General features: G+C 32.8%; 3 protein-coding genes across 4 annotated transcripts; 2 read left to right on the top strand and 1 right to left on the bottom strand.

Moving 5' to 3' along the window:
* Nucleotides 1-3,241: 3,241 nt before the first annotated feature.
* On the top strand, nt 3,242-6,881 carry LOC114164720 (fantom protein). 2 transcript variants are annotated; one of them, XR_014984352.1, is made up of 3 exons: nt 3,242-3,964; nt 6,209-6,285; nt 6,490-6,881. XR_014984352.1 is itself a non-coding variant. In XM_028049467.2 (3 exons), the coding sequence occupies exons 1-2, from the start codon at nt 3,337-3,339 to the stop codon at nt 6,264-6,266; spliced, it is 678 nt and encodes a 225-aa protein (XP_027905268.1). In that variant the 5' UTR covers nt 3,276-3,336; the 3' UTR covers nt 6,267-6,285; nt 6,490-6,881. The 2 variants fall into 2 exon arrangements, 1 of the variants encoding a protein (XP_027905268.1); XM_028049467.2 differs by having other exon boundaries at nt 3,276-3,956.
* Nucleotides 6,882-10,990: 4,109 nt separating this feature from the next.
* Nucleotides 10,991-15,806, top strand: PTAC15 (plastid transcriptionally active 15). The gene is made up of 3 exons (XM_028086698.2): nt 10,991-11,320; nt 11,401-12,672; nt 15,592-15,806. The coding sequence occupies exons 1-2, from the start codon at nt 11,083-11,085 to the stop codon at nt 12,660-12,662; spliced, it is 1,500 nt and encodes a 499-aa protein (XP_027942499.1). The 5' UTR covers nt 10,991-11,082; the 3' UTR covers nt 12,663-12,672; nt 15,592-15,806.
* A 2,035-nt stretch (nt 15,807-17,841) lies between these two features.
* LOC114196072 (30S ribosomal protein) lies at nt 17,842-19,807 on the bottom strand. The gene is made up of 5 exons (XM_028086581.2): nt 19,466-19,807; nt 19,201-19,347; nt 18,849-19,097; nt 18,276-18,384; nt 17,842-18,132 (listed from the first exon to the last, which is right to left on the bottom strand). Exons 1-5 carry the CDS (start codon nt 19,805-19,807, stop codon nt 18,002-18,004), a joined length of 978 nt encoding a protein of 325 aa, XP_027942382.1. The 3' UTR covers nt 17,842-18,001.
* Between the last annotated feature and the right edge of the window lie 4,721 nt (nt 19,808-24,528).

The raw sequence follows: 24,528 nt of genomic DNA, 5'->3' as shown, positions 1-24,528 counted from the left end.
AGAATAGCAGGGACTCACCCTGGGTTCCAGCTCGTGTTGTCGCATTGGCAACTGGTTTTTATTTTTGAGCAAGGCGCAGTCTCGCTTAGGCGAGACGTTGTCGCCTGAGCGAGAACCCGCTAGAACCTTGCAGTGGCCACTGTCGCGCTCTCGCCTAGGCGAGGAGGGGTCGCCTGAGCGAAAGGAACCCTTTCGCCTGGACGGGGACCTTTAGCTTGGCCGAGATGTTGTGACAGGAACTGCTTGTTGGCTGATGTGACTCTATATGTGTGTGAATTAATTTCTTTGCTCATAGTATGTGACCAGGCTTGGTGTGTATGCCTGAACGGGTTTTGAATAAAAGTGTTGTTAGGTAATAAGCTATGATTTTGTTGGATTGAATGTGGTATGCATGTGATAAGTATGAAATGAGAAACATGATATATTTGTTGGTGAAATTTCATGAGAATTGGGTGATGGATAGGCATGTGAATAGTGTTGGTGAGGGAGTTTCATGGGAAACCCCTAGTGATAAGTATATATATATATATATATATATATATATATATATATATATATATATATATATATATATATATATATATATGCATGCCTAGTGTATACCTTGATATAGGAGATGTCTAGATAAAGGAAGGTATCCTGAACTCTAATAAGCATTCACGCTCACGTAGAGCAGAATGGGTTATGTGGTGAAAGTGGCAGGAGGTCCTTGTCTTGGGACAGTTTAGGCCCGAGACAATAAAGGATTAACCTTGTGTGTGGTTGGGTGATAACCCCCTGCGTCTAAAATCTGCAGAGTCTAGAAACCAGCACAAGCGCATACTTCCTTTAGAATCCTATATCAAGTGTATGATCCGGATATCGAGTCATAGTAACTGCATTTGATTGTTCTTGCATGATCTGAGTGTCTTTTGTTAAATGTAATGCCTTGCCTTGCCTTGTACGTACTCTATAATTTGTTAACCCATATCTTCACTCTAGCTTACCCTTTTATCTTCGTGTTGTACTTGTCTGTTTCTTTTTTGCAATGATCACCCTATCGGTGGGAGCAGATGGGAAGCATGTGGAAGGTGGACCTGACGGTAACGGTGGTGCGGAGTAGAGGGCCCTGTCCCCTTTGGCTCTTGGGAGCAGTGTTTAAATGACAATAGTCTTGTGTTATTCCTAGTTCTAGGAGTCTTGTTTTGGTGTAATTGTTGAACTTTGGATTATGTTTTGGTTATGGCATGGTTGTATGCCTAATTTTCCTTGCAAGTACTCTCATGGGTGACTGTAAAAGTGCCTTCCTTGACTATAGTTTTTCTGTCAGTTTTTGCTCTCTACTGTTATAAAGATGTGATGCTTTATTTGATAGATTAATCTATTTAAAATGGGATGTCACATTAATACGTAGAAAAGAATATAAGTTATATAAGTTATAATTGCATTCATACTTCTATCGTACATATTTTAAATATTAAAAAATATTTCATTCAAATTAATTAATTAATTTATATCAATTTATTTATTAATTTATCTAAATATTACCTAAAATAATTTCTTAAATTCATAACCACGTATCAATTAATTATTATTATACATTTTAATATTAAAAATTTACATAAAAAATATTTTAATATATTACCATATAATATTTTAATTTTTAAAATTATTAAACTTTTCAAAATCACATTTATTATATATATATATATATATATATATATATATATATTTATAGATATTTAAAGCCTATCTATTTAAATATTATAATAATTATATTATTCCATTAAAAAAAAAGTGCGTAAGCATATAAACACTAGTTATGTATATTTATCTACAATCATGTCAATTCAATAAAAAAAAAGTTAAAACACTTTAAAATATGCAATGAGCCACACAAAAAATATTGCTTGAACTAATTATAGCAAACAAACCTATTTTAATACGCCGATCAGAAAAAAAAGAGAGCCTATTTTAATACAATTGGTTTAAATTTCTAATTCTAGTAAAATATAACATATAAATATAATTTGAACTTTGTATTTTCTAAACCCTAACTTCTTGAAGAAAAAAATATAAATACTATTTGAATATAATTTATAACTAAAACTAAATACATAAATTCTTTATATATATATATATATATATATATATATTTAAATCATCATTATTAAATGGAGCTTGATATTATTAATTATGTATTACTAATATATAGAATTATATATTGTCGAAAATTAAGTGAAATTATTGATATAGTATATTTGTTTAAATTTTATGTACAGTTTGAAAGTTAAACAAATTATTAAATGATTAAGATCAAGTTGAATCTTTAAATTTCAGAAATATTTATTTGTTAAACAAATATTAAATAAATGTATCCACTAATTTAACAATCTCCTCCATTTAAAAATTTTGTTATGGAGAATTATGCATACTTTTTTGTTAAAATATATCAATCTCTATTTAAAAATAATAGTATTTTAAAAATTTAATAGTATCCCTACATATAACTAAGTGGTTTATGCATAATTACTTACATTAAAAAAAATATATAAAAGAATTACAGATATCTTTTGACTGAAATATATAAATTGAATAATTTTTATATATGTTTTGGAGTTATAAGAGTCTTGTTTTGAACTGGGGGAAGTATTAAGATGTGAATTCTGTATGCAAGCTGAGCATAAACAAAATATAGTAAATATTTGCCAACACAATTCTTCCATAATTTCAATTACAAATTTACTATAATTTCTTAATAAACCAACGTATAATTATAACAGTTGCAATAAATACCCTACTCACATTAACAGTTGCAATAAATACCTCATTCACATCACATTAACAGTTGCAATAGAAAGTATTTGTTTATTTATTGAGGATGAAGTAGAAAAAAAAAAGGAAAGTAATAATCTATTTTCAGCGGTCTTTGAGGGGCGTGGTTCACAAGACATCCACGTTGATTTTACTCTCGCCACTTCCCAAATACATTCACACATAGGTAAGTGTAATCACCAAACACTGCCTACTCACATGACTTTCGATTTTACAGATATTGCAGGTGTTTTTTCTTTTTTAATATGTTTATTAAAATAATAAATTATGTTCATTAAAGTATAAGTACATCGGTAATAAATAGGATAAAATTCTAAATACAACAGATAATAAATAATAAATAAGTTTTCTCCGATTTTAAAACACAGTATATCACTTTGTCGTCCACGTGGCAGTCACCGACGACTCACGACGCGCATTGCGCACTCCTCTTCCTCTTTCCCCTTTCTTTCTTTTGTTTGGTTTCGTTTATCACTCCCACCACTGTCGTCCACATTCACTTTCTTTCTCTCCTCAACCACCATGCTCTGCTCGGTCCAGACCGGAAAATCCGGTCTGAATTGGCTCGACCGTCTCCGGTCCAGCAAGGGCATCCCCACCGGCGACGAGCCCGACCTCGATTCCTTCCTCCTCACTGCCCCTCCCCAGTCACCCCAGGCCCGCCCCAATGACCCGCCCCGGAAACCTCCCTCCGCAGGCCGAGACGAGCCCAAGCCCATGACGGCCCTCCTCGCTGAGCTCTTCTGCATGGGCGCCACCATCACTAAAACCAACAAAAAATGCCCCAGGAAACAGACCAACCCTAAAATCTTCCTCGCCTCCTCCGCCGCCAATACCGCCGTCGCCGTCGCAGCCGCCGCCCCAAGAGGCGACGCGTTCGTGGCGGAAGTGGAAGAGGAGGCCGTCGCGGATCGCGGCGAAGAGGAGGAGGAGGGTAACGAGTTGAAGGGTTTCACGAAGAGCGAGGTGACCGTGATCGACACGAGTTGCCCTGGGTGGAAGGTGGACAAGTTCGTGTTCAGGAAGAACAACGTTTGGAAAGTCAGAGAGAGGAAACCTAAGAACAAGTTTCTCGCCAAGAGGAAGAGTAACTCCACTCTCGTGCATCGTGACGTTGATGTCAATGCAATTGACAACTCCAAGTAAGAGCGTACGTAGCTTTTGTTTCTGAATATATATGTTCAACCATTGGAATGCTTTTGCTCCGGTTTGAACTTTGAAATTGAAGTTCTCATACCTTGTGCCTTTGCTGAGGCTCTTGCGTTTAATTTTTGAACTAAGTTACTCTTTATAACATACGAGGAGTTTGCCACTTGCTTTGTTTTTTGTATTTCTCTATTCTTTGTTACTGTTATTGGATGTGCTTTGTTGTTTGCATCGTTATCGCATGCTTGAAAAATGGTGGTGCCTTTATATTTTATGTTGGTTTCGGCAGATTGATCTATATCCTGTTCAAGATTTGTGTTGGTGGAAGTTTGGAGTGGTAATGTCAGTGTTCTTTTGACTGTACGTACGGAAGGTTTTGTTTAGATTTGACAGCGATTTGATGAAGAATAAAATTGCAACTTCTAGTGCAACTTAAAAAAGTGTTTAGTTTTCTTCCCGATTTTTATGATTGCATGGGATCTATCTCAATATTTCTTATCACTTTCTGCTGGAGGTTTTGTACTACTATTTTTGGCTTCTTTAATCATTATATTTCCTGTTCTGACTCATGTTCTTAAACTTGATGATAAGGTTTGCTTTCAGTAGGATAAACCCATCAAAATGTTCACTCTACAGCTTCTGTATATATACGTGTGTTTATGCATGTATGTATATCATAGAAATGTTGGTGTTATTTAGAACCCAAAAATAACTAACTTTTTTCATTACAGATTCTTATCTTATTCCTTCCCCATATTTATAACCATTGTATAATCTTTGATTAGGAGTGCTTTGTGTGTTCAAGTATAATTTTACTACTGTTTAGTTATTGAATGTTTAGATGATTGTGGTGCGGACGTAGGTAACTTATGTTTTCTTTGGTAAGAAATATACTTAATTGGGTGCTCATAAACATTATGATTTGTGTTTTAAGAGGTTTCAGTGTATTGAATAAAAGGTTTATTACCTATTGGGTCAGAGTGCTTCTTTTAGACAAATTTTATCAGCATTTAATACCATTTGTCATTCTCCCTGAAGCTTAATAGAAGAGCAAGAAAATATAAAGAAAAATATATCTAACTATAAGCGGGCAAACCACAGTATTACAGTACTGGAAGTTAGTATGGTGCTTATGGCCTCCTAATTATGTTTATTGAGATGGGCTTGTAGATCTGTTAATAATACTTGTATTGTCTCCTCCTCTCCCAAATATAAAAAGTATGATGAGGATTTCTTCAACTACATACAATACTGTAATTGGTTGACAACAACACCTGACATCCAGAAGGAAAATGAAAGATAACATCCTGGTGATCAAGTTTACTGGTAGGAGACTCTGTTATGTACAAGCCTCTCACTGTATTTCAAAGATAAATGATAAAGCCCTCTGAAAAGTATTCAGTTTTCTATTTTACTTTTATTTTAAGCTGTTCATAATTACTTTTAGAGTAATAGTACTAAGAAAACGTGTCTTACTATTTTCCTATGAGTCGATGTATTTTAACTAGCCCTTAAGCCACTTAAGTTATTCACTCCCATTCTAAGACAATCAATTTTCATATATAATTTATGCTGTTCCTTGTTATTAAAAACAATCAGTTGTATTAAATTCCAATCATAGTATTATCTTTGTATTTTTTTTAAGTTTCCACATTGTTTCAATAAATAGTTTGTTGTACTTCAATCTGCATGCCCTTGAATGATTAGATTTATTTAAATTCTGTTTTTGGTGGTCAATTGGTTTTGATGCATTACTGTTCTACACCTCCCTTTAAGTTTCCCGTAAGCTTTTTGAGAAAATTTCCCTAGATACATCTATGCTGCCTTGTTCTAGCAAATTGAGAGCGAGGCAGTTTTCTGTCAACAGCTGTTGCGATGAGCTTTGTGCTGTTTGAGAATTACCTTGATGATAGACATCACAGAATGAGTACAAGTTTCTCCTTATTTTTTTTCTTCTACATAGTAAAGCTGGTAAAAGCACTTGCGTTCCTTTTCGTTGTTCTATCGGTTCATAAACGGATAAATGTGTGTGTGTGTATATATATATATAACATAATCCAACTGCTTGAAAAGATATAACATAATCACAGATATCCAAGTAGTAATAAGCCAATCAGTTTAAAGAACTGTTCTCTTTTTAGTGTCATGGAGATAATATTCACATTTTTTGGATGTGGTCTGCTTGCTTCAAATACTTATAATTTTCAGTCCTAAGAATTTTTATATTTCTTGTGCTGTCATTTTTCAGGGACATCGTAATCAACATGAGAGGAGACAAGCCTGTAAAGACACACAGGGTGATCTAAAGCGTTATCCCCAAAGGAGGCAAGTGTACTTATTGCAAGCTGCTTATGTTTACTGGTTTTTTTTTTAATGCTCTAATCAGTGCCATTTTCGTGGGAAGTATGTGAAGAACAAGGAATGAAAGGAGATTGATCTTCACCCATTCATTTCTCTTCTAGTACTTTAAGTTTCTATGTTGACTTAGAAATATGCTTTAACATCTTGCTGGTTCTCTCCCTTTTTCAGGTCTTCCAAAAATTCAAGAAAGGAAAACATACCAGTCATTTAATAACAGTCATTGCCTTGTAAAAGAGCAAAGGAAAGAGAACAAAGTTCAACAAACCAAGAGTAAGAAAATAATTCAAGTTTTTACAGGTAATTTAACTTCAAATTTGAAGTTAGCTGCAGCAAGTTATGATGCAGGCTTTGCCCTTTCTTCGATTTGATGGTGGCACTACTGGTCTTCCATTGGCATTTATCAATTAAAAACCATGTCCTCTTGAAGAGGGCTTGTCTCTGTTGTTCTAAACATTAGTTGTAGTGTCAAAACATTTTCCTTTTGTAAATTGCAGTCCATTTTTCCCCAATTGAAATATTTTTTTCACCAATATATTTGCAGCCATGAGTTGCTTTTCTGAGTTGGTTATTGTTTCGATATTTTGCTTCATGTTCAGGGGTGGGTGGAAGTGGCTAGTCCAATTATATTTTTGTGGATTGAATTCTTTGGATCGAATTAAGTTTCATTTAGTGTATCCATTAACATTAGATTCGATTAGTTAAGTTTCAGACGGATACATCTGATACAATTCAATTACATAATAAATATATGACAAGAATATTATCCATCAAGTACTTTTTTGTGTGAAAACCAATTTCATAGATGGTCGCATAAATATTTTATTCCTTGTATAGTATTTAATAGTAAATAATGTATAATCCACATTTTTTTTAGGATTGTAGAGTTTTAAAGTAGATATATGATTATCTTTTTAACTTTTAAACAAGTTAAGAAAGATTGTTTGTGTTTGTTATAAGTACTACTGCTATCTGACAAGAATTAATAAATGACGTGAATGTTAGATTATGAAGTTTTTTAAAAGATTAAGAAGTGATTATACAATTTCAATTATTTAACTAATGACTTAATTCGACCTAATCTCGTTATTGTTGTATTAAGTTACTAAATAAATAGTAAAAAAAGTATTTTAATTATCTGAATTAAAATTATACTACATGCAACTTAATTTAAACGGACTAGTCTTTTTAAAAGTAAATGTTCAGTCAAAACCATCAAATTGGGCAGGGGTTTAGATAGTAGAGTCAGATCTCGTCTAATATTCCAATGTTTAGACTTATAGATAATTTGTTAATTATTTTAATAACGTTATATTAACACTTTTTCTATACATACTAATTCTCGTTAGTTGCAGGAAAATATCATAATGTGTATCCTATAACAATACTTTTGTAAATGTGCCATTGCAAGTTCCTTTCATGTCTACTGGGATTTTAGTTTGTTTTGGATTCTTTTCAATCAATATTTTACACTTTAAAAGTTTGTAATTAGCTACTTGGAATTTCAAATAATCCTCACCATTAAAATTTTAATTGTCTTTTAACAACTGGGTCTATTTGGGATTTTTTAAACTGCATAAACTACATTGTGGAAGCGACAACTTTGAAAGTTTGAAAAACCTCAGTTTATTTATTTGCAAGGACACTCAAGCACACCTTTAATTTGTGCTTTTTTTTTTTGGATCTACTTAATTTAAAAGTAAAATAAAACTACAAATCAAGTTTTCTTTTATTTTAGATTTTGATAGAATTTATTTTCTTAAAATTTGTTTTTCTGTAAGAAATGTGTGGATTGTAAAGAATGCATGTGTTCTCTTCAAGTGATTTGCGAAGAAAAGGGCGTCCGGATTTGCAGATTTAACAATTGTTTCATCCTTTTTGGGATGCAAAGATTTGTGGATGATTATTCTATTTTACCACTTTAACCCTCACACATGACATATTTTGCGTGTTTGTGTGTCTGTTCGTGGATAACTTCTGAAGGTTTGAGTGTTGGACAATAGTAATGTAGTTGTGTTGTGTGGTTGAAGGTTATGAGTGACATGGTGTTATTGTGTGTGAACCGGTGTTCATAGTGTGTGCATCAGTGTGTGAGATAAGGTGGTGAATATGTATGCACCGATTACATAACTGGCGTTGTGTGTGAGAATGTGTATGCACTGATTACATAACCGGTGCGATGTGAGTGTGTGTGCACCAGTTACATAACCAGTACTGGTGATGTGAGTGTGTGATACCGGTTACGTAACCGGTGTTGTTGTCTTTAATTTTAAATTTAAAATTTGTTCCCATTAATACAAAATTGTAATTGTAATTTTTTTTAATTTTATTTAATTTTATATAAATTTTATTAAATTCATATTATTTAATTTTAATTCTTTTATCACATCAAATTAAAAAATCATTTTATTTTTACCATCAAGGGTATTTTGATAAACTTCAAATTCTATCTATTTTCACAATTTTTTTTAATCTATCATATTAATCAAATCTCTCACTAACTTTCACAAAATTTATCTCTAAATCCACTTACTTTACTCTCTAATGGTGTGTTCGTTTCTATTAATTTTCTGTTTGAAGTGATTATAAGAGATGAATTTAGAATTTTATGTGTTTCTTTGAATGAATTTGGGAAAAAGGAACACAACTGATTTACGATAGATTATCCTTATTCCATCTCACCACTTTAGAAGTGATTTGCAGGAATCAACCACTAATTTATCATTATATCCCTATGGTGTAATCTGTTTTTTGTGCGCACAACTCATCTTTGTTTTTGCTTGCGTTGTGTGTGAAGGAGGCCCATGAGTGTGAGTTTGCATTTGCATAATGGGTGGTGTTATGTGTTGGGTTTATAATAATATATATAATTTGTTATAATATTATATATATATATATATATTATAGTAATAATATATTAACTTTTATCTTAAGGGTAAAATAGTAATCTTAAATTTTAATCTATTAAAACTTTTTTATTTATTTATTTATCATATCAATCAAATCATTCACAAACTCTTATAAATTTTACTCACAAATCCACTCACTCTCACCTCCAAATACTTTAAAAGAAACAACACAAATTTTACTTCAAAATCCACTTAAATTCATCCACTCATTTTTCCTAAAATTCATCATCTCAAAAGAACACATTCTATACATACTCAAAAAACACACAAAAATTCATCCCCTCCGATCCATACAAATTCATTTTCACACACTCTCCCAAATCCATCATACCAAAGGAACACATCCTCAGCGTTAGAGTTTTTTGGTTTGAGAGAATACATACTTGTATTAAGCACCCTATTACGATTGATCTCACGTTTTGATTGCTTGAGAAGATATTTGCGAACTCTAAAGTGTTCGTTTGATAAGACGTAACTATAGAGCATATTTGGTAAGACAAATATGAAGAGAATTTGGTGTTCTTTTGAAGCGATTTCTACATAAATACACGGATGGATTTGCAAGATGGTGGATAATCTCATCCCGCTTTTCAAAGAGATTTGTGTGAATTTTATGTTGTTTTACAATGTTTTCCTCACCACATTCTTAATTTATCATATTTTCTCAAACATATTTTCTTGTGAGTGTAACTTTTGAGGCTCATTATATGATATTCCTGAACATGCACAATGAGATTCCTAATCCAGTTGTGATATAAATTTTTTTACCAAAATTATTTAGACCACATTTTTAAAAATGAGTTACTAACTCCTCCAAAATTAATGTTTATATTATTTTTAAACCAAGAGCAATTTTGTAATATTCATTTTATATATATTATTACTTTTCTTTTATCTGTCACATTAGTTAAATTTCTCACCAACTTTATCCCAAATTCACTCACTTTTATCTTCAAATTGCTTAAAAGAAACACCCACAACTTCACCTCCAAATCCACTCATTCCCTCTCAAATTTATCTCTTAAAAGGAACACAACCACAACTAGAAGAGAAATTGATGTGGGTGTAGAAACTAGTTTTGTTTAGGGTTAAATATGTTTTTGATCCCTTAATTTTCATGAAAATTAGAATTAATCATTATTCGAAAATTTGACCAAATTTAATCTTCTAATCATAGAAATACATGAATTTAGTCCTTTTAACCAATTTTTTTTTAAGTTTATTTGACGTTTCAAATACGTTTTAGTTAATATTAAAGTGAAAATGAGTCAAACGATGTAAACAACTCAAATGTTATCATGTTATCAATGAAACATGAAACATGAAACGTATTTGAAACATCAAATAAACTTAACAAAATTTTTTTAAAGGACTAAACCCACACATTTTTTAAGTTGAGAAATTAAATTGAGCCAAAATTTCAGAAAAGAACTAATTTTAATTTTCACTAAAAATTAAAGGACAAAAACATATTTAACCCTTTTATTTATATAACAAACATGTCTTCTACTCATAAAATTCTCTTAAACTATACATCTTTATTTAACAAGTTATGATATTTACATGACATGAAATAATTATTTAAAGATATTTTAATATTGGTTGTAAAATATAATAAATATATGGACGTGTAAACAATATTTAAAGATTTTAAATTATTTTATATACTAAATTCCTAATAATTCAAAATAATTGAAAAGGAGAAAATGACCGAAGGGAAGAAACAAATAAAATCTATTTAATTTAAAAGTTACAAATTTTCATTTTTTGTGCTTTGCTCATTCCGGGGGCATGTTTTCCGTTTTCACCACTGCCACTTCAGAAACACAATTTCGTATACTTGGGCGTTGCAGAGATGGTGTTGCCACTTGTTCTGTTTGGTAACTGTTGGTGTTCGTGTTCTTCTACCATCTTCTGTCCATTCCCACTACCAAACCCACCCTTTCGTTATTCTTCAACCTTTCACACTAAACTTCAGCCTCAACCCCAATGCTCACTCGCCAAAATCCACGTCAAATCCCAACTCTCAAACCGCGACTCCATTCGTCGCCGTCGCAGCACCAATTCCCTTCCCATTTCTGATGCTCAAGCCGGTAGGTAAACCGCTAACTCCTCAGAGGCAATTTCTCAAACACCTTTGTTACTGACTCACTTGCGCTCTTCGTGTTTTCAGCGTCCTTCTTTGCTCTGTTTCAAGAAATTGGGATTGGCTTTGAGGAAACTCAAGTGCTCTTCTCCAACAACCCTGACCTAACCTCTTTGTCTGTAGAATCATTGCGCGCTCGTCTTAGTTCTCTACGATCTCTCGACTTCGACCCTCTCGCTATCGGCAAATTAATCACAAAGCGCCCAACTGTCCTAACAGACAACCAAATTGACCCTTTGTTGACCTTCCTTCGAGACGAATTGCAAGGAAAACTCGAGAAACCGCGACTGAATCGCCTCTTATCTTCTACGGAACAAAATGTATTGGCGAGTTTTCCTCAGAAGGTTCGGTTCCTCGTTGACCGTGGAATTCCCGTTGACCAGGTTGTGCATGTGCTCAACAAAGTGAGCTTGGCAAAGGTCTTGTGTGGCAGGTCGGTTGATGAAATCGATAGAACTTTAGCTTTCTTCGAACCCTTTGGTGGCATTGATTTGATTCTTAAACGCCCTCAAATTTTGAACCATGATTTGGATGCTCAAATTATTCCAAGAGTCAATGTTCTGATGGAGCTTAGTGATGGGGATGTGGATAGTGTTGGGAAAGTGCTGGTTAGGTTTCCCCTTTTTTTGAACTATAGTGTGGAACATGTGGAGGGACATGTTGGGTTTTTCAGTTCTTTTGCTGAGCTAGATTACAGACAGATATTTAGGATAATTCAAGTGTATCCGGCTGTTGTTACTGCCAGCAGAGAGAGGAAACTGCGTCCAAGAATACAGTTTCTCAAGGACTGTGGGTTAGATTCAGATGACATCTTCAAGTTCCTGATTAAAGCGCCCACGTTTCTCAGCACTTCATTCCATGAGAACATTGCATATAAGCTGGTGTTGCTGGTGAAGATTGGATATAGGTTCAGGACAAAGGACTTCGCAGTGGCAGTTAGGTCTGCCACTAGGACAAACAGTGTGAACATGCAGAAGGTGATTGGTATGTTCTTGAATTATGGGTTTTCATGTGAAGAGATCGTTGCCATGAGCAAGAAGCATCCACAGATACTGCAGTATAATCACGCTTCTTTGGAGATGAAGATGGAGTACTTGATAGAGGAAATGGGGCGTGACACTGAGGAGTTACTGGTTTTTCCTGCATTCCTTGGGTACAAGTTAGATGATAGGATTAAGCATAGGTATGAAGTGAAGAAGAGTGTTAGAGGTGCAGGAATGTCTATCAATAAGCTTTTATCTGTTTCAGAGGAGACATTCACTGGTAAACCAAGAAAGGCTCATGCATAGTAACATAAAGGTGAGTAATCAAACTTTTCTTTTTTCTGCTTCAGTTTTGATGCCCCTTTTTTGTTTCATTCCTTGTGTCTCAAAGCGTTATCCAAGAAACTTTAGTAGGAAGAGTCGTGCTATCACTTCTTCAGCTCTAACTAAGAATTCATATTGGGCGTTAAAAGAGGGGGAAAAATCTTTAAGTGTGATCACTGCAATCATGTATAAAAACACAGGTTCTTTATCCTGCAATGATGTTTTAAAAGATACATTTTTCTTTAGCAAACTTATTTTTCACTTGGCATCTGCTGTGAATATACTAACAACATAGGATTTGTAATAAAATAAATTTTCAACTAATCAAAATAAATACACGATTAACATATGATATCTCTTTTAACTTTTACAATTCTTGTCTTTGCAACTAAAATTCTTCAGTTTTGGTCCACATTTTATATCTCATTTATCTTACTTTTTAGTTCTTATTTTTACATAATCTTATATTTTTTTTTATAATAAGCAGCAGTCTCTTAAAATATGATTTCTGAGAAAAAAAGTACTCTCTCAAAGCAATCCTATATGCAACCGTCACATGTCTGGTAAGTAAATTAAGCAAAAGGACAAGTCCATGTTTTTTTTCACCATCTGATGCAATTTATTATCAAATTTATTAAAATGGACAATTTTTAAAAGATTGTGAATTTGGGCAAGTCATAGAAACGACTTCAATGTAAAAAAGTTTTGCTAAACTAACATAAGTTTCTGATTAAAAAGGTAAAGTCATATTAGACTAACATGATTTCGGTTTAAATAAAAAGTCGTGAAACACAATTTTAGTTTAATAGCATTTTAAGTAAAAGTCGTGTGTTGAGAATTTATTTTAGCTTTAATGAATTTTGAACTTGATTAGAGTTTGAAAGTGTCTCATAATATTAATAAAATTATATGAATAAAAATAAGATTTAAAGAATGATATTATCAATGATCTAATCTGTTGAACTCTATTTAGATGGAAAAGACATAAAAAAAAGACATCACAAACAGGTTTGATAAACCTTGAAGATCTTCACAAGATATAGAAAATTCTTAATAACATAAAAAAAGATTTAATAAGATAAAAAAGGATTAAGTAAGAACCTTAGCAGATATTTTTTCTCACTTTAAGTAAATAATACATGTGAGGAATTCTTGTCTCATGTGGACCTCCACATGTCAGATCTCATTATGTAATTGAGTTCCATTAAATTAATCACTATTTTTTGCAAAGTTTTTTTTATCAATTTAACTCTTACTCGATGTCATGAATGTCCTAAGCCTTGTACCGGATCTTGGACTTCCATTTGATTGAGTATGAATTTCTTGACTGTTAAGAGCTTCCACTTTGTTAATAATCTCTACATTATCATGTCATAGACTTTAGTGTCCTTTGTGTTAACCCTAAGTATGCAAGCTTGATACGACTACATTGTAAACGTATCTTTTATCTACTCTAAATTCTTTTCATTTGTGTTTATGTTTAAATGAAAAAAAATAAAGATATAAGTTTCCGAAAAAAAATATACTTAAATTTTGAAGGAAAATAGTTATTTTATTTAAGTCATGTTGCTGAAAAGAAAAATTATAAGTATATAAATAAGTTTCTTTATATTTGTATAATGTTTGTGTTGAATTAATAAGTAAAAATAACATTCTTAAAAAAAATTATGAGCTAATTTTGTAATATTTAAAAATTGGTTAAATTACTCTTTTGGTCCTTGTATTTGTCAAGTAATGTTAAATTGGTCTTCCAGTTTTTTTTGTCTCAATTTGATTTTTTTTAGAAATGATTTAATTTGGTCATTGTTGTCAATTTTGACCAAATGGTGTTAAAGTCAACTTCACGTGTCAATTTGTGATTTTTTTTATTTTTTTATTATTTTTTACACATGCTACTTCACAATTGTATCACGTGTCAAAATGATTCAATTTGGTCCCTATATTTGTTTTTAGTTCCAATTTAATCCCAATTTTTGTAAAAATGAAACAATATTGTTCCTCATTAAATTGATACTCAATTTACTTTTTGTATAAATCTTATGATGATATTCTTACTAAAATTAACGTTTTTATTAAATATTTTTAGAAATATTTAATAAAAACGTTAATTTTAGTAAGAATATCATCATAAGAACAAGGTCCATTTCATCCCAAATATCATATCTTTGAGCAAGTTGTTGATTATACTTTATGTAAACCAAATCATGCAGCCTTTTGTGGTCCAACCTATTCCTTTTCTTTGAATGAATACGCATTATGGATAAGTAATATGTGAATTAATTTCTTTCTACACTTTACAAATAAGATAATAATGAAATGAGTTGTGTTATTACTTGCTAAAAAACACTTCAATTCAGCTTACATCCCAATGAACTACATGTCAAACGTAAAATCTTGATTGCTAGCTTTTGTAAATTAGGAGTTGCATGCCCACAATTCTTCCACCATTGAGCTACAAAAGCAAAGAAAGTAACTTAGAACGTAAACATTATATCTTAGCGCAATTTAGAAAGTGTTTAAGTGTCTCATCTATGACTATGGTCTTCTTTGATTCTTTGGCAAAATCATCACCAAAGAGTCCACTTGCACTTTTCTAAAAAGGCAACTCAGTTAAAAAAATTTATTGCACATCTTTACTTAGCACCAACCTCCTAATGCAATTATATAATCCATTTGTAACTTCCAAATTATATTCCATGTATAGGTTAGAATAAAAGAACTATGGGTTCAAAAGGTGACCAGTTGCATGCAATGGACGATAAAGTTGACATGTTCATCTATTATCAATGATTGTAAATACATCATTGTATTTACTTTCATTTTTGTTGCATGATTTCATTATTGTTTCCTTAGCTTTCTCTATTGCTTCATATATATAACTCATAATTGTTTTTCTTTCCCCATCCACTAGACGAAGCACATGAACAAGAGGAGCCATGACTTTGAGAGTGAATACTACTTAATTCCAAAATGAAGGCATGAGAACAATTTTGTAGCCTCCATCCCCTTACTTCCTTGGATAACTTGTTGTTGCTTCATTCATTAGAAGTGAACATCGTTTTCAAATTTTCTTTCTCTTAATGCAACCTTTGTGACGATAAATAAGAGGTAGCAAACTTTGTAACATGTCTTACTAATTCCTTCTTATTCTTAAATTGTCTCAACAAATTCAAGGTACTATACTGGCTATAGATAAAGCAAACAAGACTAACTCCTCTTTGAGTTGTTTTCTTTATCAAAGGAAGCTTTCCAATGTCTTCAAAAATCAAATCTATACAATGGGCAGCATAAGGAGTCCAATAGTTATAGGGTATTTTCTCTTCTAACAAGTTACCAGCCAACACATAATTGCTCTCATTATCTATTATAACTTGAACAACTTTTTCTTCTCCAATTTCCTCCATAAGTGAATCAAGCATCTCAAATAGTTTTTTTCCTGTCTTCACAAAGTTAGAACTATCAATGAACTTGACTAACATTGTCCCTGTAGGGAAGCTTACCAAAAAGTTAATCATACATCCTTGCTTTTGATTAGTCCATGCATCTAACATAATATAACAACCATGTTTGCTCCACTGCAATTTATGATCTTGCAACAACTTCTCAGTGTACTCAACTTTCATGTTAAGAAGTGGAACTCTTATTTCATGAAAACTAGGAGTGGGTAAATTAGGTCCATAAACACCTATGACATCAATCCCAAAATGCAAACAACAATCAGGATAGGAAATGGAATGAGTCTAAATGTAAATAACAATGAGGAAAGCATATGGAATGAACCAACTACAACTGAGAATGACAAGAGGAGATGAACAAACCCTAATGTAAGAGAGAATGAGGAGATGAAAGAAGAAACCACGAATGTCAAAAGAGAGCCTTTACCTTAAATTTCAAACTCAAACACAACTTACCAATTTACCCTTTTGATAACTATCAACCTGCCTACCATTGGTTAAATTTTTAAAAAAGATGTCATGGCACCATATCAAATGAATGTAACATTTATGAACCATGTCAACTTACTGGTACAAAAAAACAAAGGCACGTGAGTAGAAAAAAAAAAGAGAAAAAACTATTATTGATCGGTTATAAATGCATAAGGAAAGGGTTAGAAAAAGGGAGAACTAAAATTGATATAACTATTCAGAAACGGATAACAACATCAATTATTACTTTTAGGCTTAAATGTGTTTTTAGTTCCTAAACTTTGACACAAATATGTCCCTGTCCAAAACTTTGGTCACCAAACTTAAAAAGTTAATGAATATACTCATTTTAATTTAATTACATTAAACTTTTTTGACATATCAAAAACATTTTTTAACATATTGAAACAAGAACTACGATGTAAACAATTCAAATACTAACATAAAATATATTTAACACATTCAAAACATTTAACGTAATTGAGTTAAAAGAACTATATTCATTCAATTTTAAAAATTGAAGACTAAAATATATCAAAATTTCAAATAGAAATAAATTTCAATTTAGCATCAAAATTATAAACTAAAATCATATTTAACCATTGTTTTTATTTTGTTTAGAATAATTCATTCCCCTTCGATGCTTAATAAAACCCAAGAATGTCATGGTAGAATGACCCTTCTTTCAAGCTTTCAAGCAATAGTCAAGATATGACTCACCAGAAACCCACATAAATTCGCGAAAGCATCATTAAACGAGAACCAACCATTCGGGGGCAGAGAGTCCATCAATTTGGTTGAATGCGGGATCTTGAATCCAAATGTAGGTTATATTGAATGTTAAACAGTATTCAAAATCTTACTTTTCATAACCATGCTATCTCATGCCCTGCCCAAAGGAACAACATAATGCTCACATTCCATTTCTTGGAAACTCCATCACAGATATAGGGACAATGCACTTCAACATAAAGGTGCTATCGATCCCTCCTCTCTCTGGCTTAACCAGCATAGCAGCATACACTAAAGATAATTCTGCCCGGTTAGTTTATCACATAACCTAAACAAGTGTTTGACTGTGACTCAATCACTTGCATTTCATAAAACAAAAGGAGTGACAAATTATTGACTTTTCACGGTGTAATCTGAATAAGCAATAGACAAGAAACAGAACAAAACCAGCGATGAAATTGTGTGGAGAAAAGACATATTCTGGAAATTATATGCAAATACAGTGCGCAGAAAATGGTGCATCCCTTTCATTTTGCAATTTAAAAGGTCAGAGACTACACTGAAATTGCCTCTGCACTGGCTCCAAGAAATTGCCATTAGTATCCGCTAATCATGTACAAGCTCTTATATTCTAACAAAAAGAAAAATTCTTGCAGGTGCATATCATTCTTTCAGGGAGGGTTCTGCAGCTGGTTCAAGCACAACAGGCTCCAATTTCTCTGCTTCACCATCCCCTTTGGGTATAATGAGTCCATATCCACCTTCTTTTCTTTTATACACAATATTAATTTCCCCTGAAGCAAACGAAAATCATTTTAATTTCCCAGGATATCAAAAGATAAAAGATAAAGTACCCCTAGTTAGGGACGAGATGCAAGAAAACGGTGGGAGAAGCATATCCAAACAAAATATAGATAGATATAAACTAATTTCTCACCAGTTTCTTCGTTTCGAAAACCATAGAAGTCATGATCAACATTTACAAGTTGCTCTATTGCTTCAGACACAGTCAAGGGTGGCATGTCAAAGTACTTTGTGCGAACAACCTGTTAAGACAGCTCACAATTTGGGTAGAAGCAATGTAAGGAAAGAGAGAAAAAATCCTGGCTCATGCTAAGCAATAATGCATCTACTAGACTATTAACAACAGATAGCAGAGGAATTTAAGTGCAAGGTTTGAATTACTCATTGCAAAACACCATCAGAACAACCCTTCCAACCACACAAACCAATTTTTCTATTATGTCTATGTAGAACCACTTTCACTTCTATTTCTAGAATATATCACAATCTAGCATCAAGTATTTTGGGGGGAATGAAAGAGCATAAAGTATTGTTTAGAAACAGTAATAAAAATTTACGAATCCAATTTAAGATATGCAAAATCAGAAAGCAAAGTAAAAGCATAACAGAGCAAACAAAGGAAGTAGGCATGACATGAAGCTTAATTTAAGTGTAGATACAATGAAACTAAACAATAAGACCTAAATATGAAGAACCAAGTACCAACCTCATCAATTGATTCTTCTTCCTCCTCTGGGGATAATATTTCATCCTCTGTCACAGGTAATTGCTCCACCGGCTCCCTAACCTTCAACCTATTGAAACCCTTCATGTGGCGACCATGATCCGACTCCTTTTCCTTTATTTTCCTCAACTTTCTCTGAATGATTGATGATACCAAATCTATACTTCCGTAGGTGCTTTCAGCGTCCTCCTCAGCCCGCAACACTCCGTGCCTCTTAGTGAACAAAGTCACCTAAGACAAACCAGAATCAAAGAATTAAAACCCACTTGGTAAATGTGTGTCAATCCCATCCCATACTACCAAAATTAGAACTTGAAAATGAAAATAGGCTCACCTCACACCTACGAGTTCTGGGTCCTCGCCCAAATTCACCTCCTCCTCTAGTAGAAAGTCTCACATCAACCTCTCTCACTAAGTGACTATGCTTCTGCACCGCCTTTCCCACCTTATCTTCCACGTGCTCCTTCACAGGATCAGTGAGCTAAAAACCAAGATAAATAGCTGATTAGGTTAATTTCAAGAAAGCTGAATTGGGTGTTTCAAAGATCGTTGCTTTTTAAAGAAAAACAAATGGGGGTAAACCCAAAACCCAAGCATACCTCGAGATTTTTACCCTGAATGATCAATTTGACGGAAGAGAGAGGACCGTCCCATGACATGCGAGCAGAGAGTGAACGGGCACTGTTGGTTGTGGAAGTGGCAGCATATTTGAGGCTTACAGTGTTGCCGAAGAAAGTTGTGGAGAGGGTGTTGGAGAAGGGGTGTGGAAGTGAGGAGGGTGATGATGGAAGATAGCAAGAGGGGCGAAGGGTGGTGTGAAAACTAAAGAGAGTGGCCATTGGAAAGAGCGTGGATGAAGGAGAATGAAGATGGAGGATTTTTGGTGAAGCTGAAGGAAGGGGATGATAGTGTGGAGCAAGAGTGAGTGAGAGTGACAGCATTGGATATGGGTTGTCTCTTTCTTCTTGTCGGATGAGGATGAATATTCAAGTGTCACACGTGGCCCATTTTATCTGTAACCAAATCTAAAAAATTTCAGACATTAAGCATTTGAATTCTGAAACACAAGCATTTGATTTCATTTCATAACGTATGTACTGCATAATCATTTTATATATATGGGTCTTGTATCTTTTAGAACCAATATATAATTGTAAATCACGTGAGAAATACAAAGAAGAATATGATAATTTTGATCAAACAAAACACTTCTGCTAATTTAAAACAAATTGGAACGCACATATTTTTTTTATCAAGCACAACAGTTTTACTTACACGTCAGAGAAGCACAATTTTGCTTCAGTTAGTAGTTCTTTTAAGCACGCACATCCAAATCAAACCATTATTCGGGCATTTGTGTTATAGTTTGGTGCTGCTCCAGATTCGTCAAACGAAATTTTGTTCAAGACCGCCAAGCGGACGTCATAAACCGCCAAGCGTCACACGCCTCTGGTGTTCTGAACCTACAGTTATCATTTGACGGAACATAACTCGTCGTCAGGCGCCACGTACTACTAATGTCATTATGATTATAGTTATCGTCTGGCGGTCAGACATCACCGCTAGACATTACACCAGTACTTGTGTAGTACTGGTTGTTGTTCTAGTCCAGACATAGTTGCTCACTCACTAACCCACATTACCACTAATCCAAAGTACCACAAGCTTAATCCAATACTGTCTACACCACTTCCAATCATAACAACCCATCTCACTTTAGCCCCCTAAGTTGAGTAATCCACTCATGCACTATAACTCATAGGTCTCCTTCATAACGCCAGTGCCTACCCATGAACTATACACTTATCCATAATACCACAAGTCTAGTTAGGAACTGTCCAAGCTGCTTCCAATCATCAATTCTCAACTATTATGCATCAATTTGTTAAGTGTTGGTATCATCTCATGTACTATGACCTATGATGCACTAATACTTCAACTTAGGTCATGTATCTGTATCCGATACTGTAGGATACTTTATTGATAGTTATAAATGAAGTATCTAATTTATAAAGTCGTAGTACACTACAAGAAAATTTTAGTGACAAAAAATAATTACTTACTATATATAGTGACGAATTTAGGTACAAATTTAAAAAATAAAAATTATTGGCAACTAAAATAGTTCGAAAAAAATATAATTGATCTCTAAATTGATAATTAAAATAGTTTATATTAGGTATAAATACACATTTGGTACCCAAACTTTTTCGGAAAGTTCAATGTGGTACCCGAACTTTAGGAATGTTCAATTTGGTACCCCAATTTTCTAAAGAGGTTCAATTTGGTTCTCTCCGTTAAGTTGGAGTTAACACCGTGTCCGTACAGGACACGTGTCAAGCCATGAAATTTTTATTTTATTTTTTAATTTTTTCTTCAAAAAATTAATTTTTTTTTTCAAAAAATTTAAAAAACTGCCACGTGTCAGTTTATCATCGTGCCACGTGGCAGCTTACAAGCATGACACATGGCAGTGTAATAGTTGTTTTCAATTTAGTACTCCAATTTAAATTTTTGGTTCAATTTAGTACCCAATTTTTTAAAATCATTCAATTTCGTCATCTTCCATTTGAGACCAAATTAGTAAATAAGCTTAATTACAACCTATATATACATGTTACAATAACTTTTTATAATATATATACATCAAATCATTTCACCTAAATACTTAAATTGAACCAAAAATTTAAATTGGGGTACTAAATTGAAAACAACTATTACACTGCCACGTGTCATGCTTGTAAGCTGCCACGTGGCACGATGATAAATTGACACGTGGCAGTTTTTTAAATTTTTTGAAAAAAATAATTAATTTTTTGAAAAAAATAATTAATTTTTTGAAAAAAAATAAAAAATAAAAATAAAAATTTCATGGCTTGACACGTGTCCTGTACGGACACGGTGTTAACTCCAACTTAACGGAGAGGACCAAATTGAACCTCTTTAGAAAATTGGGGTACCAAATTGAACATTCCTAAAGTTCGGGTACCACATTGAACTTTCCGAAAAAGTTTGGGTACCAAATGTGTATTTATACCTTTATATTATGAATTAGTTTCTAAATTTGTCACTAACATTAGCTACCAAGGTTTTGACTACTAAAATAATTTATTTCTAAATTGGTCATTAACATTAGCCACCAAGGTCTTGACTACCAAAATAATAAGTCTTTAAGTAGAAAATTGGTGTCTAACATATTTTTGATTACTAAAATTGGTCATTTTCTTATAGTCGTACTTTTATGATGACAATAATTTATATTTTTTATGTTGACAACTTTAATACATATAGTTTTAATTTGGATTCACACAATAACAATTATATATTTATTATATTTTTAAGAATTACTATACACCTTTCATTATTCATATATCACGTATCGTATCTTATTATTTTAAAAAATAAACGTATCGATGTATCGAATACGTGTCGTATCCGATACACGTACCGTATCCATGCATCATAGACTATGACAATTGCCATCTATCCTATAATCATACCATAACTTAGACAAGTCTCAGAAGAAACTAATATCACGTTAGATTATGCAACCAATCATTCACAGTACTAGTGCAACTAACCTCCTATCTACCTCCTTTGCATCACTCTTCCTCCAAAGCCCAATCAACCTAAGGTTTAATTAATTTCCTTAATTTATGCATTACTTGCTTCTATCATACCCTATCTCAATGTATCACCAATCATTTTTCTTTTCACACCCCAATTTGACTCCAACATATCTAGCCCCTAAATTGCACCTCACAGCCACGCAGAACAATGTTCACTGCGCTGGCACCTGGCGGCAGGCCTCGTGTCGCCAGGTGGTGCATACCACTCTGGAAAAATTCCAGAATTTCCCAACACCTATGAAGCCCCAAAGCTCCCCAATTTCATTTTGTTGCCTATTTCTATAACTCCACTAGTAATCGCACTTACAATTGTACAATTATTTAGAATAAATCATATCCATTCTACAACGATTAATCCCAGAACATCAAAAACCCCACATTTCCAAACCTTAAAAGAATGTTCATATCATTTTCGCAATTAACTTGCAATCACAATGCAATTCAACAGTTATTGGCATTATAGTGATCAACCAATAGATAATGTTCCTTTTCTCCGATCATAATCAACCTAGAAAGCTCAAAAACATTAAAATTGAACCATCACTGTTCGCGTCACCTGGCGAAGTGATCCTCATTACCAAGCCATTCATACAAAACCCATTCACACCCCAGAATTTGGAATCCGATTTTGGATTTTTCTAAATTTCAAAATCCAAATTTTAGTCTGCTAGATTTTGAAATCCAATTTTAAAGTCTTCGGGATATTGAAATCTGATTTTAGAATTTTTCGGATTTTGAAATCTGATTCTAGATTTTCGCAAATTTTGTAACCCAATTTTGGATTTTCGAAATCGAAATTCGATATCTGATTTTGGATTTTACCATATTTTGAAATCAGGATTTTGAATCTCACAAATGTCAAAGTCCGACTTTGGAGTCTGTTGGATTTCAAAATCTAGTATTGTTTTTTATGTGTTCTTATTTTTGTTATGTATTTTTTAATTTTAGTTATTATGTGTGTTCTGAGGCGGTGAAAACATCCATTAGGTTACATGTGTACATGAATCTGAGGTAGTAAGTGACCTCTTTTGGACACATCCTGCTACAATATATTCATTGTGTTGATCGCCTTCGACATGTTTGTAATTAATGACCTTATTCTTTGAATATGTCAACGGCTCATAGATCATTCATTATAATAAATACTTTGTGAAGTTGTGAACAAACAGAGAAATACAATATTGTTTATTTCATTTGTATTTGGGTTAAGTCTGCTCACTAAATAAGGTATTAGGAAACAATATGTTTCATCTTGTGCAAAGCTCTCAGCCCAGTATGTAAAGGCATCATGTGTTCTTTCTATTTTTGCAACAAAAAAATTCTCACAAACATTAAAAATATCACACCAAATAACTAAACTTAAAAAGAAGAAAAAAAAACAAAACACACCAAATAACTAAAGTTATAAGAAAAATATCAAAAGCAAAGCACATCAAATAAAAAAATAACATAATTGAATTTCGAAATTCGAGACCATACTAAATTGGATTTCAAAATCTGAAACACTACTAAATCAAATTTCAAAATCTGAAACACTTCTAATTGCAAGGGGTGAAGGAGTACTAAGGGTCTGTTCCTTTAGTAGAGTGGATTTGGGGGAGAGTATGAAGATAAATTTGTGTAGATTTGACTGGATGAATATGTGTGTTTTTTTGAATGGATTTAGAGATAAATTTTATGAAAGTTAGTGAGTGATTTGAGTAATGTGATAGATTAAAAAAAACTTTTAATAGATAGAATTTGAAGATTATTAAAATATCCTTTATGATAAAAATATATGAAATGATTATTTTATTACTAAAATATGGTAATACCACATATTTGCTGCGACGAATTTGTCAGCAAAATCATGTTCACATGCACGCACCAATTTAAAAGAGAATTAAGGAGCAGATTCAGAAAAAAAAAAAAAAAACAAATTAATTTCATCCTCTCTGAACCATAGATATTTGAGTGGATACATCACCATTTTACAAATTAAAAAACCACTTATTTATATGAACTATCATATTTTTTTAAATAATTATTATATA

This window comes from Vigna unguiculata, chromosome 9, assembly GCF_037176805.1.
Source record: "Vigna unguiculata cultivar grain cowpea cultivar isolate G323 ecotype 2 chromosome 9, ASM3717680v1, whole genome shotgun sequence".
NCBI lineage: Eukaryota > Viridiplantae > Streptophyta > Magnoliopsida > Fabales > Fabaceae > Vigna > Vigna unguiculata.
Note: the sequence above shows the minus strand (reverse complement) of the source record. Positions and strands in the feature narration are given on the sequence as shown.

Excerpts from the sequence above, each read along its gene's own strand:
- PTAC15 (XM_028086698.2), top strand. The coding sequence starts at position 11,083 with ATGGTGTTGCCACTTGTTCTGTTTGGTAACTGTTGGTGTTCGTGTTCT. Across the intron at positions 11,321-11,400 it reads CATTTCTGATGCTCAAGCCG|CGTCCTTCTTTGCTCTGTTT; the intron begins GTAGGTAAACCG and ends TCGTGTTTTCAG.
- LOC114196072 (XM_028086581.2), bottom strand. The coding sequence starts at position 19,807 with ATGCTGTCACTCTCACTCACTCTTGCTCCACACTATCATCCCCTTCCT. Across the intron at positions 19,098-19,200 it reads CCAGAACTCGTAGGTGTGAG|GTGACTTTGTTCACTAAGAG; the intron begins GTGAGCCTATTT and ends GGTTTGTCTTAG. Across the intron at positions 18,133-18,275 it reads TTTTCGAAACGAAGAAACTG|GGGAAATTAATATTGTGTAT; the intron begins GTGAGAAATTAG and ends CGTTTGCTTCAG.
- LOC114164720 (XM_028049467.2), top strand. The coding sequence starts at position 3,337 with ATGCTCTGCTCGGTCCAGACCGGAAAATCCGGTCTGAATTGGCTCGAC. Across the intron at positions 3,957-6,208 it reads AATGCAATTGACAACTCCAA|GGACATCGTAATCAACATGA; the intron begins GTAAGAGCGTAC and ends GTCATTTTTCAG.